The sequence below is a fragment of the Aulostomus chinensis genome, chromosome 14 (assembly GCF_037954235.1).
Source record: "Aulostomus chinensis isolate RoL2024-O1b breed Wild chromosome 14, RoL_Achi_v1.0, whole genome shotgun sequence".
Taxonomy (NCBI): Eukaryota; Metazoa; Chordata; class Actinopteri; order Syngnathiformes; family Aulostomidae; genus Aulostomus; species Aulostomus chinensis.
In genome coordinates, this window is record NC_141333.1 from 4,765,273 (window position 1) to 4,781,434 (window position 16,162).

Below are 16,162 nucleotides of genomic sequence, written 5' to 3' on the forward strand. Positions count from 1 at the left end.
CACACACACACACACACACACATAATGTATCTTTGTATGTTGCCAGGCAGTGAGAGGACATGTCTAGATGACAAACTGTCTTCACAAATTAGCTGAAAATAGTAAAACTGGCAAGTTGAATGAAAAGCTTAGCTGGTGTGGAGAAAACGACATTATCCACCACTAAAGCATGTAACAGACCCCCATGGAATAAACTAAGCACATCACTCAGGTGCAGCACTCTTAGAGGGGGACAAAACTAATGCTCGGGGGATAAAATACAGACCTCCTGCCAGGGATTGAACCCTGGGCCTCGTGTTGGGAAGCGGGGGGTCTTCACCTCATCATTATGCAGACTTATGTTTATCATTCTCTGTTGTTTATATAGTTGTTGTTGTATAGATATATGTTAAGGATTATGGTTAAGGGGTGTGAGTAAAAAAAAAAGAAGAAAAAAAAGCACAACGAGATAAAGAATGACTTGACAAAAACGTTCAGCAAAATAAGAAACATAATAATTGTGGAACCCAGATGTCATTGTATCCCTGAGTGTGGCTTGGCAGCCCCCTGGACTTATAAAATGACTCCCCGCTGGTCCAAAACATCGAGGATTTTTTTTTTTTTAAACAAACTATTTCTTTTCTGTCTTTTGCGGTGCAATAACAAAGAATAGCTCAGAGTGTACAATGTGTGCATAATGTTAGCAGGGGCATTGGGAGAGAGAGAGCGAGCGTTTCAAAGTCTAAGGATCGATGAGTGATGTCACCCTGTTCAACAACCTGCACAGCTAACGCTACATGTCAACTCCTCAAGCTCCAAACTGTATTTCTGTGCTTTGCTTCTCACTTAAGCTGGAACGACTATTAACATGGACTCACAAACCCCAGCTAACAAGTTCTAATGATGTCATAGAACATGTTTTAATCTGACATTCAAAGATGGTTTTAGGATTTAGAGAGTTCAATTATTTCAAATGATGTTCCCATAAGGTTAACTATCTGTAATATTCAATGGAAGTGTTGGAGATGTTGTTGAATTTTTCTATATATCATCAATAGCTTCACCTAACTATTTTTAGAGAATCTTGTCCTACGTAGACAGAACATTCCAGGAACAAATGAAAAACTTTCCATTGAAAAAACACAAAATATTATTTCAGAGCACTTTCAGAACGCCATCACTTTGGAGGGCACTTCCTGGTAGAATCCCTGCCTCCCTGCGAAACTGAAATTGGAGGACTATTATCATGCACCACAGGGAAAGATATTTAAAATTGGTGAAAACAAGCATACTGAGGTTTTATAAAGGTAAACTTGAAAGGGGAGCTGGCCCCAGTCGTGAATGCAAATGAGTAGAATCACTACGATTGTAAAAGTGAAATTAAAAGGAGTGTATTGTATATCTGTCCATTCATCCACTGACGTGCGCCAATCATGGCAATGAGCGCACATATGTTTTATTTTCTTCTCCACAACACTTGGCTGTGGCATCTCAACTCAAGGCTGAACACTGAATAGCACACATGAGGCTTCTTGAAGCCTCTGAGCGTCCCAATAGCAACACAACTCCGACAGCCTTGTCTGCAAGGCCACCTCCGTCTCTGAGGCCCCTTCACCAACCTCCCCATCCCCATCATGTGGGCTTAAAAATCTGTTTCACTGAAAATAACTGCTACATTTTTCACCTCATTTTTCATGTCTGCCTCTGGGTGTGATCTGTAAAATGAGCTTCAAAATAATGCTGGGGGAGAAAAATAATCAATAACTATTGTGTTATTGGTTGTTGTACAGCAGACAGATGTATTAAGAGAGGTAATTGCTGTGGGGGTGTAACACATCCTCGGGGCTCTTTAAATCATCAGCAAATCACCTGAATTTCCAAAGCATTAAAAGAGCACTTGTAGAGGAAAATTCTCTGTCTGGCAAAAGAAAAACCCCCACACACACACACGTTCATTACAAAACTGACAACTATGATGTGTTTCACCTGAAAATATTTCAGTGGCATCACATTTGACATGTCAACCATCACTTGAGTACAAAGAAGTCCTTTGGAAAATACTGCAATCTTTCAATGAAACACAAAGATGTGTATTCTCTAACAAAATGTTGTTCATAAAAATAAATCACTCCTTTGTGTCCTTTTGAGTCTTGCTTTTTCTTCTCTTTAGGTAAGTATATTAATGACTATCACAGATCTTTTTTTTAACTATGAGAAATATAATTTCTGCAACAGTACAGCTCACACGTACGTTTGCCCAAAACGACTGGTAGGTATTGATTAAAAATAATCTGCGATGCAAAAATAGCAGCTTTTCACACATTCAGATACCCAGAAGGGGATTCAGAGAGTAAACCACAGCCTATTAAGATAATTTGCCTTTAAATGTGATGGTTTCTTAATGTGAACAAGACCCCAAGGTACTTTAACTCCTCCACTTGGGGTAGGGTATCATCCCAGACCTGATGATGGCGCTCCACCCTTTGCCAGGTGAGAACCATCGACTCTGACTTGGAGGTGCTGATTCTCATCCTAGCGGCTTCACACTTGGCTGCGAACCTATCCAGCTAGAGCTGAAGGTCGTGGCCTAACGAAGCTAGCAGGACCACATTTTCCACAAAGAACAGAGACCCAATCCTGCAGCCACCTAACCAGATCCCCTAAACACGCTGACTGCGCCTCAAGATTCTGTCCATAAAAGTTATGAACAGAATCGGTGACAAAGGGCAGCTCTGGCAAAGTCTGACCCTCACTGGAAACAATGCCGACTTACTGCAGGCAATGCAGACCGAGCTCTGTCACTGGTCATACAGGGAGTGAACCGCCCGAATCAGGTGGTCTGATACCCCATGCTCCCGGGGCAACCCCCACAGCACCCCCCCCAAGGGACATGGTCGAATGCCCTCTTCAATTCCACAAAACACATGTCGACGGGTTGGGTAAACTCTCATGCAACCTCAAGGACCCTGCTGAAAGTGAAGAGCTGGTCCACAGTTCCACAACCAGGATGAAAACCACACTGCTCCTACTGGATGTGAGGTTTAACTATCCGATGCACCCTCCTCCCAAAAACCCCCAAATGGACCTTACCAGGAAGGCTGAGGAGTGTGATCCCACAGAAGCTGGAACACACCCTCTTATCCCCCTTCTTAAAAAGGGGACTCACCACCCTAGTCTGCCAATCCAGAGGTACTGCCCCCGATATCCACGCGATGTTGCAGAGTTGTGTCAACCAGGACAGCCCCACAGTATCTAGGGCCTTAAGGAACTCCGGGCAGATCTCATCCACTCCTGCCCTGCCACCTTTTTGACCACCTCAACAACCTCAGCCTCAGAGATAGGAGAGCCCACCATTGAGTGCCCAGGCACTACTTCCTCATTGCAAGACGTTTCCTCAAAGTATTCCCTCCACCAATCCACAACATCTCAAGTCGAGGTCAGCATCACACCGCCAGCACCATACAGAGTGTTGGCAGTGCACTATTTCCCCCTCCTGAGACGGCGGAGGGTGGTCAAGAATCTCTTTGAAGCCGTCTGGAAGTCGTTCTCCATGGCCTCGCTGAACTTAGTTACCACAGTCAAAGTTCTGTCATGAAACCCAAGCTCAACAGAGAGCATCTCTCCTGTTTAGCTCCTCTCTGCTTGGCAGTAGAGGAGGTTGCATCATCTAGCTCAGGCTGTTTGATGATTTTTCTAAATTCATTGCTAAATCAGGGATAAACTCAGATCTGTCAGACTGCTTCTCTGTGTCTGTGTGCCGCAGCTAAATATAACTCAACAATGAATTCTATGAGGCAGACTGTGAGTTTAGACTTCACTGGAGGATGTTCAGCAATTGAAACCACCATTTTTTCCTCTTAAGGCTTAATTTAATGCTCTCGGTGTCCACCCATGGTTTGAAACCCACTTGTGTAGCGTAGGAGGTGACGCCATGAACTGCAAGGCCACTGGGTCTATCTGATAATTGACTGTCAAATAAAGGGCTGTTCCTCTCTGGAGTCCTCTTTGACACCTCCATCAATCTGTCTTCACTTAGAGAGGGCCTTGCCTAGTCCTGCCCTGCACCCCCACCACCCCTCCCTCCACCCTGCCATTCATCCATCTACCACTTCATCCCTTGCACCCCTCCCTCTTCTCTCTACACCCACTTATCTGTCCATCAATCTATCTATCTATTGGCCCAGACCATTTATCCCACAGCCTCTCTCCCTCCTTCGCTCTATCCCATCAACAGCACTTCTCTTGATGTGCTAACAGCTGTTTGACAGTAATGGCTCTAAAAGCAAAGCAGGGTGCCGCTCGATGTGCATGTGTTTTTGTGTGTCTTTGCGTGTGTGTGTGTGTATGTGTGTGTGTGTGTGTGTATAAGACTAGGAAGACCTTGAGGCTTGAAGAGGCTTGCAAACATCACCGCAGCTCGTAGCTTATACACAAACACCTGAGCGCCACCATCCATACACAGACCTTCTGATCAATATTAGGTGTGGGTCGATTCCACCTCACAGCGTCTAAGTACTATTTCTTGGTAGAAGTTATGAAAAATTCACTTTGCTTTAAATGGCAAAAAGAAATCTGTCAACATATTTCCTGCAGTGAATTGCACTCAGACGAGGGACTGACAGACACAACTGCATGAAGCGTTTGTGCCGAAGTAGAATTTTCGTGAGTAGTCATGAACCGTTTTGTACAAGAACAGAGGAGTTCACTCAGAAAGTGCATATGTCCAGTAAGGCTGATGTAAAAAGTTCTCACTATGTTCTAAGGAGCTACAACAACATTTCATGAGTTCTTTCATGGCTCACGTTCACCCTCCCACCCCGAGGTTTGTGAAAACCAGGGTTCATCCAAAATTTTACTGATACATTTCCATGAGTTTTCCCCATTTGAAGAATATTTTCCTGACCAAATATACTCTGAAACACACAAAATAAACAGAAATCCATGTTAAAATGTACCAGCAAATAATTAACTAAAATTACTGAATAACTGAATATTGACCAAATGAGGTCTTTTGAGTTGATCTTAAATTAAGTTTCAATTTTGCGAAGCAGATTTTCATGACTTGTGCTCATTTTTATGGCTTTATTTATTTTTCAAGAGCTTTTCCATACTTGAAAAATGCTTCTTTTTTTTTTCATTTTCCAGGTCCCTCATGACCCCTGAACCTTGTTACTAACAGCTAAAAAAAATAAACATCTACATTTTTTAAGGAAATATATCTCTCCATCAATTTTCTTTCATTTAGTTACAGTCGTAGCAAAAGAAAAAAAAACACAATCTTTGTTTGTGAAGTGAAATGTGATTCTATAATATTTAAAATGTGATATTTTGATTTTAATCTAACATATCTCTGTGTGTGTGTGTGTTCAGCTCCATTCATTTGTCTCTCCCCTACCAGGTTGTGTATTGTGTTGCTGTCATCTTGTGTTTGATGGATGGCAGGCGATTACGCAAGCCCTCATCATCTGCACCATTAGTTATAGCAGAGGTTCTCAAACTGAGGGGTGCACTCCCCTGGGGGGGGGGGGGGGGGGGGGCATAGAGCCACAGCAGGAGGTCGAGGCGTGTGTGGGATGTATGACCAGGATTCAGGTGTGTAACATGTAATGTTATGGAATTTGATGAGATCTGAAGTCTGCAGTGTTTTCAGGCCTTGTTATTGTGACTTCGTTATGCATTATTATTATTATTTATTGTTAAATACAGACGGCCACAAGCATCCTTGAGTTCCTCAAAGCAGGCAGTAAAATATCATTGGGTTGCTATTCAAACATCTTCAGTCAGGGTTTTGGTGCTGCACAGAGCAGCAACGAACCTTCCGAGGAGGCATCGATGAGCTTGTGCAGTTCATATTTGGGAAACAGCTCCATCGGCGATGAGCTTGAAAAACTAAATGTGTAGCCTCTGCTGTTCTGTGGCTTTCAGAGACTTTATGAAGTAAATGTTAGCATTTTTACAGAACCATGAATTTCGAGAAAAGAAAAAAAGATACTAATATCTTAACGATGATGTATTATATTGCTCAGGTGTGGTTCATTTGATAATAAAATAACTTACATAAAATTTCCAAGATGCTTTTAAAGACCATCCTAAAAGGAACACATAAAACTTTTGGTATGCAAACCTGTACATCCACTCCCATTCGCTGTGCTAAGCTATGTAGCGACCAGCTGGTCTCTGTGGGTGTTAGCTCCCTAAGGTACATACAGGAGAGAAGAACATCTATCTTCTTCTCTGGCTCTGGAGGATATGATAAATAAGTCTAATTCTAAAAAAAAGTTAGCTTGTTCCTTTGAAAAGATGCAGTTTACGTTAATCAGCAGCACAGTTTATGGAGACGGTGTGAACACAAACCCTTTGTTATCCCCAGGCCTTTTCAAAACAAACTGATGCCAATCCTCACTTTCATAATCTTCATTTAATTCCAAACTCTCTCTCGCTTCAAGGTGGTTCGGAATACAATTTTTGGCAAAGACAGACAGTCCTTAAGGGAGTAAGTCTTTTCCTTTTGTACCTCTGACTTCAACCCTGCTCTTCTCTCTCTACCTGATCAGTGCGGGACAACGTGTGATTTGTGATTAACTCCAGGAGACTGTGAGCTGCCCTGCTGTATCCAACCAGGAGGTTTAACGGCTCGACTGTCCCTTGTTCCTCTCCGTCCACTAAAGCAGCTCTTAACACTCTCATCACCCCTGGCTATAACTCTCATTAGCTTATCACGACAAGACAAAAGGGAATATTAACACTGCCTAGCCTGCTCGGGGGCCAAGCCGAGGTGTCACATCTAGATAGCAGGTATGTGAGTACCCCATCCTCGTCCCTGATACAACTCATTAAGCCTCTCATTGCCTTATCATCTAAGACAATACCCCTGTGATTCCTACTCTCCTACCTAAGAGTCAGTGTATTTACTGAGATATCCACTGGTCATCCATTACATTCGGCACCTCCGACTCAAATACACAGACACCAAACTTCACCTTAACCCCTCTGGATCCTCATTACCTTATCTCAAGAAGACAAGGCAGAGCAGAGGTAGCTTTAGTTAGCTTAAGGTCTGACTGATTGACTTTGCTAGCTTTCGGATAAGCAGTACAGCTAACGCAGCTTGCGGGCCAAGGTGAGGGCTGTCTTAATGCAGCAGCTTTGGTGCAGAAAGCTGACTAATTTCTGCTTCTTTCACCACTAGTAGGGCTTTGGGAGGCTTCCTGAGAACCACACAGAGCAGCTGCTAAGACAAAGTAGCATGAGGTTAATCCCAGTAGTGGGGAAGTCAGAAGGTATTAGTGGATATTTAAATGAAGGTACCAATACACACCTGTTTTAAAACCTCAGTCTGTGTCTGAACATACATTATATAATTTCAAAAAGGAATATCCTACCACACACACACAGAGTAACAAAGTAAATACAGAATATATCTGTATAAAAGCGTTTATTTATAGGTACAGCAAAGAGGAGAAACAAGCCCTGCTGCCATACGATCACAGGAAAATCACGCTGTGCTTTACAGGTTTCATTTTATCGTGTTTCCTCTTCATCCCTGCATTTTAACGTAGCAACGGTGGTATCATTTTGTCTCTTGTCTAGTTTTGTGCTTTCTCTTTTCTCCTGTCACTTTCTGCGGGTATTTCCTCCCTCAGAGTCTTTTCCTCACCATTGTCACCAGAAGCCTGCTATATCGATGAGTCTGGTAAATCGATAAAGGGCGTGGTCTATGTGATGAGTTTACTGAGATAACTTCTGTTATGAATTGGCACAAAACAACTACAACTGAACTGGAATAATTTTAATAATAAGTTTTTGCAATACTGAAATACTTAAGAAGTTCCTAAAATAATTTCAGAATCCACACATAAGCGTATGGGAGCAAGAGTACAAGTATTTCATTGCATTTTTGACATCAGATAACTTGGACTTGGATATAAATGTGCTTGAAAAACTCATTTCCAAAACTGAAGCACAGAAACACGGAAAACTGAATTTATGCTGTCAGAAAAAAAAAAAACCTACGTGAAATATTATCAAGTATTCCACATTTCTACAGTGGACTTCCATATGCAGAACCGAAACCCAAAAAGAGCAACAAAAAAAAAAAACAACAACTCATATTGGCATCCTATCAGCACACCCATATGCAAATACTAGTACATGTCATTTCTTTTAAGTATATCATACTGGGTATCTGTACACGTATAAGCCCATGCACACACACAGCCATCCTCTGCCTCGACAACACACTCACAGCCTTCATGTGGAGTAAGCAGGGGAATCAGAGTTCATAGGTTAAGTACAGCAGCTGTCTAAATCAGTAGGTCAGCTGGCAGACAGAGGAAATGACAGGCTTAATGACTGGCTGCTGCTGCTGCTAATAACTGCCTATACACAGCTAACTGGCTGAAAAAAAGAGCCTGACTGACAGATGCACACACACACACACACACACACACACACACACAGAGGAAATCAGCGCTCTGCCTCTTCTGTTCGATGAGCTGTAATTGGTGGTGAGAGCCAACCATCCAGTCCTGACCAGTGCAGGCCACACCCACTACTTTAACAGCCCATTAGCAGTTATTAGAGGGTCCTCAGGGAGCTGTACGGGTCACATCCCACTGCTAACCTGGCAGACTAATAAACCATGAGATTTGATAGAGATGTTGCTGCTACGGTTAAATTAGAAAAAATGTGAGCTAACGAACAAGCTGAACATAAAGTACAGATCAGCTCGGAATAAAAATTATATTTATTTTGATACATCCAGTCCTATTTGATGTTTACGTATTCCATCAATGCATGAAAGCTTTTTTTTTCCTTTCATAAATCCATGCAATAAAATGGCAGAAAATCTGCAGGTTTTTTTGAATGAAAAAATGCACATTCATTGTTCCTCATGCAGCCCCATCAAAGAAGAGATCAATATCCAGCTCAGAAAGTTAATAAGAAAAGAGAGACATCGCTCTGATATTGAAAAGATATTCTGTGTAAGTTTCACGTAGTTTCTGTTGGATGAGGTCATTCAATAAAACTGAAAATTCTCAACCCCAGCATGTTTGATCATGAATAACAATGCAGAGGTGGCTGTAAAACTGTACATAACTAAAAATTAGATGTGTGCGTGTGCCTGCCTGCCTGCGTGCGTGCGTGCGTGCAGGTACACAACCTGTATCTGGAGAAACAGTCTGGTTGAATGGACTCACTGAGGACAAAGGGCTTTGCTTTTTATGTGATTTTGGGGAGAAAGAAGACTAAGTCAATGGCTTATTGATCATCGGAGAAAAAAAAAAAACACCACTTATGAGTGTTTAACATGACGCATCGCCATGTTTCATCTGTTCAAAAATAGGGTGCAAGTCTGGGCTCAAGTGGTTAGATTAAGGTATAAAAAACCTCATGGTTTCTGTTTAAATAAGCATTAAAAGTCTTCCAATGCAACATCAGCTGAAACAGCTCGGGAATCAAACAGCAGCCCCCAGCATCAGTGTCCCAGCCACTGGCACATCATCTTTGCTGCAGTCGTAATTACTCTGGATTGTATCTGTAATTCAAAAGTCCCTATCAGTCATTTCTGATGCTTTCAATTACCACCTACTCGTCGTAGGTCATAACAGAATATAAATATGATCCAAAATCTGATTTCAGTTCTACACATTTTAGAAAATACATGAGACTCTGGCAACTTCTTCTGGTTGCATAATTACTGCAGGTATTTGTGCTTCCTGAACCCTGTGAAGCAGATTTAACTTTTAAAACTTTGAACTTAATTTGATTCTTAATGTTACATTTAAGGACTTCTGGTGCTCTGGTAAATATGGGGTACGTGGAAAATTTGAACCGTAAGAAGAACTCTGAGAAGTGTCACAGCTGATACTGTTCAGGGTAGCTGGGCAAAAAACAAAGTGAAAAGCAAATGCATCCCTGATTGTTTTGATCTCTCACTCACAAACCCACAGACATCACCACACACCCCCACACACACCTGGGCTGGGGAGCGGCCCAGGGGGGGGGATTGAGAAGTTTGCTAGTAACAATCAAAGCAGCGATGCATGCAGTGTGACAAACCTATCAGGCTGCCAGGGACCCTGCCTGTTAGTGTGTGGCAACACCAAGATAGCTCATTACACATTCTGTTCTGATTGAATTTCAACCGGAGTGTTTGTTCCAGTGCAAATTCTGACATTTCACTCTGCCAACAGAGAAATCAGCCCATTTCAATGTGACTGACTTTTTTTATTGTTCCCTCAACAGAGGAAGAAAGGAAGTGTGAAACTTTCCCCATGAGGTGACCAAGTAATATGACATCAGCCTTTTTTAGCATGGCTGAAGATGCCAGCCCATATTATTCCGTAGTTCCCTTACATTTCTATAACTTATGAAGAATGTCTATCTCTCAAAAACCATTAACCAGGATACCCGAAACTTCGTACTGGCACACACAACAACAGTAACACACCCAAACTAGCCTGTCACAACTCTAGACCCCGCCTGCCACTGGAAAAGCAATAAAACACAAGTGTCCCGCTGACAAAGTCTGGTGTTTGTTGGATCAAACTCAAGTCTCCTGTTCAAAAGTCACCAACCGACACCCTGCCTCCTAACATGGACTGTCTCACTTTATATTGCTCACAAAGTTACAACATTTGGCTCTTTGCTGGGTTTATTATTTTGTGTTGGGCCTAAACTGGATTGTCAGACAGGTTTCATGATAAACCAAACAATTAGGCACACAAATTTGGACCTAATAATCATACTGAAGAAGAACGAATCCGTCTCTTTAATGTCATTTGTACAATAATGCAGCTATTGCATCAGGAAACTGAACAACTTAAACAATGTCACAGTCTATATTTCATACACTTTTAACAAAGGAAATCCATCATATCTCTCACCGGTCACTCAATTTCAGCAATGCCTCAAACGCTCCCATGAGTGACTTGACAAAATGTTGTTGCTCATTGTGTTAAAACAAATTGTGTGAGCCACACAGTACAGCAAGATAAAGTGTCCTCTAACTACAATCTGTTTGATCACAGGTGCACGTGTCACAACAAGCCACAGCAAGATCTTTATCACTACACTGACCTTTACTGGAATACAAAATACGACTGCAACCAGGCTCTGCATTATGCTGGCAGCTGTCACCAACACAAACAACGCACAAATACATACTGTAGTCAACCCTGTTTTATCACCAGTGACGAGGCATGTGCCATCTATAGCCAACTTTGAATAAATCTCATTTTGACATAGTTTTTTTTTACCGACCTTGGCACTTAAGTTGTGGTGAAAACTAACCCCATGGAGAGCTGTGTAACCAAGAAGTAAATATGCAAAGACAAAGTTGTGCTTCTGTCACAACAAAATCACTGAACTGAACAAACAGCCAAAGAAAAATAAGCATAAAGAGCTTTTTTTTCTGAAACTACAGGACAAAGTTTTAAATGAAACACCGTCCACACATGAAAGACGGCAAACTTAATTTCAGAATATATCAATTTTATCCATTATTTCAGATAAGAGCACGAAAGATGCAATGAGGGAGACACAGAAAAACAAGTCTGATTTTGGAACAGAAGTGACAGTTTTCAAGAATATGCTGAAGTGTCTGTGTGTGTGTGTGTGTGTGTGTGCGCGCGTGTGTGTGTGGGTGTGTGTGTGAAACAGGAGAGAGGAAAACAATATATATGGGTAATAAGTGTAATTTCGGCAGCCATCACTCACCGGTCTGCACTGCAGGATGAGACTTCAGCTCCAGGTCCATCCACTGTAGCCAGGAACTCGTCTGTAGGCCAAACAGACATAGCGGATAACCACAGTAAACGAACTTTAATGACTGGTTGTTAGAAGTATTTCAATCATTTTAACATCGAGAACTGCTACCACAAATTTAAAACCTCCAAGTCAAAACATCAACTAACATCAGCTGCATGTCAGAAAATTTCTATGTTTGAATGAATGTTAGGTGAGTAAATGACCTGCTTTTTCACGCATTTAGTTAAACAACAAAATCAAAAATGTACTCGGATTCAAAATCATCTGACCTACACTAATCCAAAGCAGCTGTCGCCCCAGGTGTCACTCAGGTAGTTCTGGTAATCCATGCAGATCCACACAGGTAAATGCCAAGTGTCTCTCCGTCATCAGATGCTCCACTCCAAGACGTGCAGCACAGAGGGCACGAAACAAGCCAGCTGAAATCCTCTTAATCCTTCTGTACAACGATCCCGGCATCTCCATCGCTCCTCCAGACTCCTCTGGGGAGGTGTTGCACCTCTGAGAGCAGGGCCACCCGGATGCACCTGCAGGAGTACAACAGGTAAGAGGAGATCAGCAGCCTTACGATGCCAGTGAAACCAGTCTTTCATCCCTCGTCTCTCCTCAGCATCGACAACTCTGTCTGTTGCTGCGAGTGTCTCTGCCAAGAGTAGCCAGGCACAGCCGTCCTGTTTTGCCGCTCTTTGCCAAACACACAAGCACACACACACACACGCACATACAGAGGAGTCATGTGGACTCCTCTGTATGTGCGAGAGTGTTGTGTTGTGTTTTTTTTTTTTTTTTTCAGTAGCCGAGCTAACCCTGAGCCGGGGCCCGGTCTGCCTTTGAGATGCTCTCTATCCCACAAACACAAGACGGCTTTCATTATCTTGCCCGTCGCAGCGCAAGGCCTAGCTTCTAAAAGCTACTGATTTCTTTCTTCCCTTAGCCCCCTGTACAAAGGGAGGGCATTTTGTAAATTACTTGCTCGTTTCAGACCAACAAAAGGTACTTTCATTGAACCCTCCCCCCCCCCACTGCTCTCCTTCTATCCTCCCGCCATTTGATTTTGCTCAAATTTGATTACAAGGCTTGAAAAAGGAGGGGAAGAAAAGAGAAGAGGAAATAAGAAAGCCCCACAGATGGCGTGTTCATTCACTACTGTGAATGGCTTTATATGGGCTGCCTTTATACATGTGGCAATCCAAAGACGCTTCAGCCGCTCCGCTAAAAAAAGGACTTGACAAAATTATTGGTTTGGCGGCTTTCTTACACAAGTGACAACTTGCTGAGAGAAAAGCCTGCCTTCTCTTTCTCTTTCTTTATTTGTACTCCTTGTCTCTACTCCTCTGGGTCACACACCTTGATCAACACAAACTAAATGAGCTGTTTGATACTGAGACAAAGAACGTTGTCATACTAATAACCACCTGCCCTGAGCTGAAGCCACATTCCAACACAACAAAGTTGTATATTCTACTTAATGTTTTGCTGAATTATTAAAATGAGACTCTTTAGATTTCACACACACACGCACACACGCACACACACACACACACACACACACACACACAACGCAGCTCCAATGGCTCAAGCAGAATTCAAAAAACATTAAACAACGCAGAGCGTGGAGTGTTCTGTTCTCTCACAGGCTATAATCCTGTTTCCACAATGGGCCACTCACTCTGCACTTGTTTTCCTCAGGAGGATAATTATAGGTCTGCAGACACACAGCTCTCTCACTGTCTCCACACACACGCACGAACACACACACACACACACACACACACACATAAACACATGCACACACACAGCAGAGTAGCTACAGTGTGAACTATGACTTGTTATCCCATTACCAATCATCACACACTAGAGCCGACCTGGTTGACAAGGCGATCTACGACCTTGTGTGCCCACTTTGGTCAGAGACACTAATGGAGTGGAGTCAGTTAATTCCTGGATCCACTGACCAGACGTCAGAGCCCTGGTTCAAGGCTGTATTCTGTGTCATTCCATCAGTGTGATAAAGCCTCGGCATCAGATAGGTCCATCTTTCTTTCACCGGCAAGGTTTCAATTTTCACTTTTTTGTTCTGCAGCTCTTTTTGATGTACATGTGACTCAACGCCGAGGGGCTAGCGGTGTGTTCAGCTGAAAAGTGAACACATGTTCAACAGCATCTAAAAGATGTCCTACAACAAAAATCTGTTCACTTAAGTTGAGCTATGATTCGTTTCTTAACATTATCATTGACAGCACAAGTTGCAACACTGATGTAAAGTCAACAATGGTCTGTTTTATGGTCCTGTCCCACAGCGAGGGGAAATATTGTTACAGCCTGTTTTATCATAAGATCAAGCTCTGGTTTTCTTGGCTGTCCCATTTGGAAGTCGTGCACATTTAGAGTATCACGTTAAGAAAAAAAAAAAAAACGTTATGCCAGGTTGGTTTCCTTTTTGCACCGTACTAAACTTCTGACTTGAATGCGTCATCAGAAGCCAAAGAAGAATAAAAGAGTGTCGAGGGCCATCATTTATCATCTTGTGTTAATCTCTTTGCTGAGGCCAGTATTCTAATTCCTGTCCAGAGAGAAAAAAATCAAAGGGAAGATGTTTCTAGATGTAAATCATATATTTCAAATGCCATCAGCCCATCTCACGCAAGTTTAGATTACAAATGAAACTTCAGGTATAGAATTGATTAAACAAAAAGTGAAAGGTTCATCACCCGGAGCTTATGACGATTATTATCCGTGTAATATGTAAAATAATATATGTGTTTCATACTGTACTGTCTTTAAAATTGCAGTATATGTACACAATAACATAGGGGGACATCTAAGTGATAAGAAACTAAATAGTAAATAATAAATTAGTAACACAGGATATTTTTAATACAACATTATGCACATAGGAAGCTAAACCCACACACTCAGAGAACAGAGATATACAGCTAGAAAATGCTGACAGGACAGAAGAGCAGCTCTCACAGCCTCCATATCTCCCACTTTGGAGATATTAGTACGAACAGCCATCCCACGTTACGTTTTCCTAACCAAAGCTCATCCCAGTGCAGGACGAACACTCTTTCCCAGACATGCTGCTTTGAAAAAATGAGGACAATTTGATTCTGTTATTACTGATGAGGGCAGAGATTCCCTCAGTGGTCAGAGAACATTCCCAATCAGCAGTCAGGTCTCCATCCGCAAACCTGAAGTAATTATTTTCTCAAGATAAAAACGGAAAGCAGGGGTGCTTTTTTCTTTTTTCTTTTTTTTTTAAAAGGAGAAAATAAACTAGAGATAGAAATGACCTTAATATTATTTCTCTTTCTGGATATTTCCAGTAAGAGTATTCCATCGGAGGGTTTGATAAAAGGATTATGCAACCAGCTTTATGCAGCAGGAGTCAATCTGGATATGGAAGGAGAGCTGTTTGATTGAATAATTCTTGTTTCCTTTCTGCCAGGCTAGCAGTCCTCTTTGGGAAAAGTAAAAAATCAGCATTATGCCAGATTTACACATGTGCTCCAACGGTCTGTAGAAGTCAGTCTGCCTATGCTGTGTGTCAGCCTGGCAGTCGGAAACGAACACATACATTTGGATGCTAAAACACAAATGTTGTGAGGAGGCCTCCTCTATGTCACACTGCAAATGGTTCACAAATGTGAAAAAAATATATTTTCGGTAAATTTTAGTTTCCAGCATCAAAGAATGCTTTCAAAACTGTCTTCCCTGTGCCGTGAATCAAACGCCGACGGATAACCACGGAGCGCTTTTGGAGGCTCGCTGTCCAACGTGAAGCTGTTTGCCACTGTTTGGAAAGTGTGTTCTGTTGAAACATCATTCCTTGTTTCATGAACACTTCACAATATTTAGTTACAGCACCTGAAACGGCTGTAAAAATAACCATCGTGTGTTCATGACAGAAAAACATTCTTGATCAATATTCCTGAAACAGATTTATGCAAGGACTTTCTTTTTGTGTACAAAAATGAATTCAGTATTCTAACTGAATTCATTTACTGCTCTCAATTTTTTATAAACACACACACACACACACACACACTTACATATACAGAGCGGCTACAGAGAGGATGCATACATAACGTGAGCAGCCAATAATGGAGCATTTAACAACTAAAGAGCCAACAATTTCCATCAAGAGACCAAAGAAAGAGACAAACTATGAACTTGTTTCCGCTAAGTGGAGAGAAACTCCAAATCAAAGACTATGTTGCTCAGTAGCTTCTGAATGTGTATCGTTCTGTTAAAATCTGAACAAAATGGCACGCTGAGGGATTACGTTGGCTGACTGATCTCAGGTTGGCTGATATTTGGCACAGAAAATGAGCACACACACACAAAAAAAAAAAAACAAATTCTATCCATAAGTACATTTGGATTTAACTCTTAAATAACAAAGCAG

The 16,162-nt window shown here is 41.9% G+C and overlaps 1 protein-coding gene across 3 annotated transcripts in view; it reads right to left on the reverse strand.

The window, feature by feature from the left end:
- The window catches only part of LOC147249499 (uncharacterized), a 157,256-nt gene that overhangs the window by 134,182 nt on the left and 6,912 nt on the right, over nt 1-16,162 (reverse strand). For all 3 annotated transcript variants that reach the window (XR_015119385.1, XR_015119384.1, XM_086225525.1), the window contains exons 3-4: nt 12,021-12,278; nt 11,701-11,761 (exon numbers count right to left, since the gene is read on the reverse strand). Coding sequence is in view for 1 of the 3 variants with exons in the window: in XM_086225525.1 (XP_086081651.1) it covers nt 11,701-11,740 (40 nt within the window). In the remaining 2 variants the exon portion in view is untranslated. The remainder of the gene's footprint in view (nt 1-11,700; nt 11,762-12,020; nt 12,279-16,162) is intronic.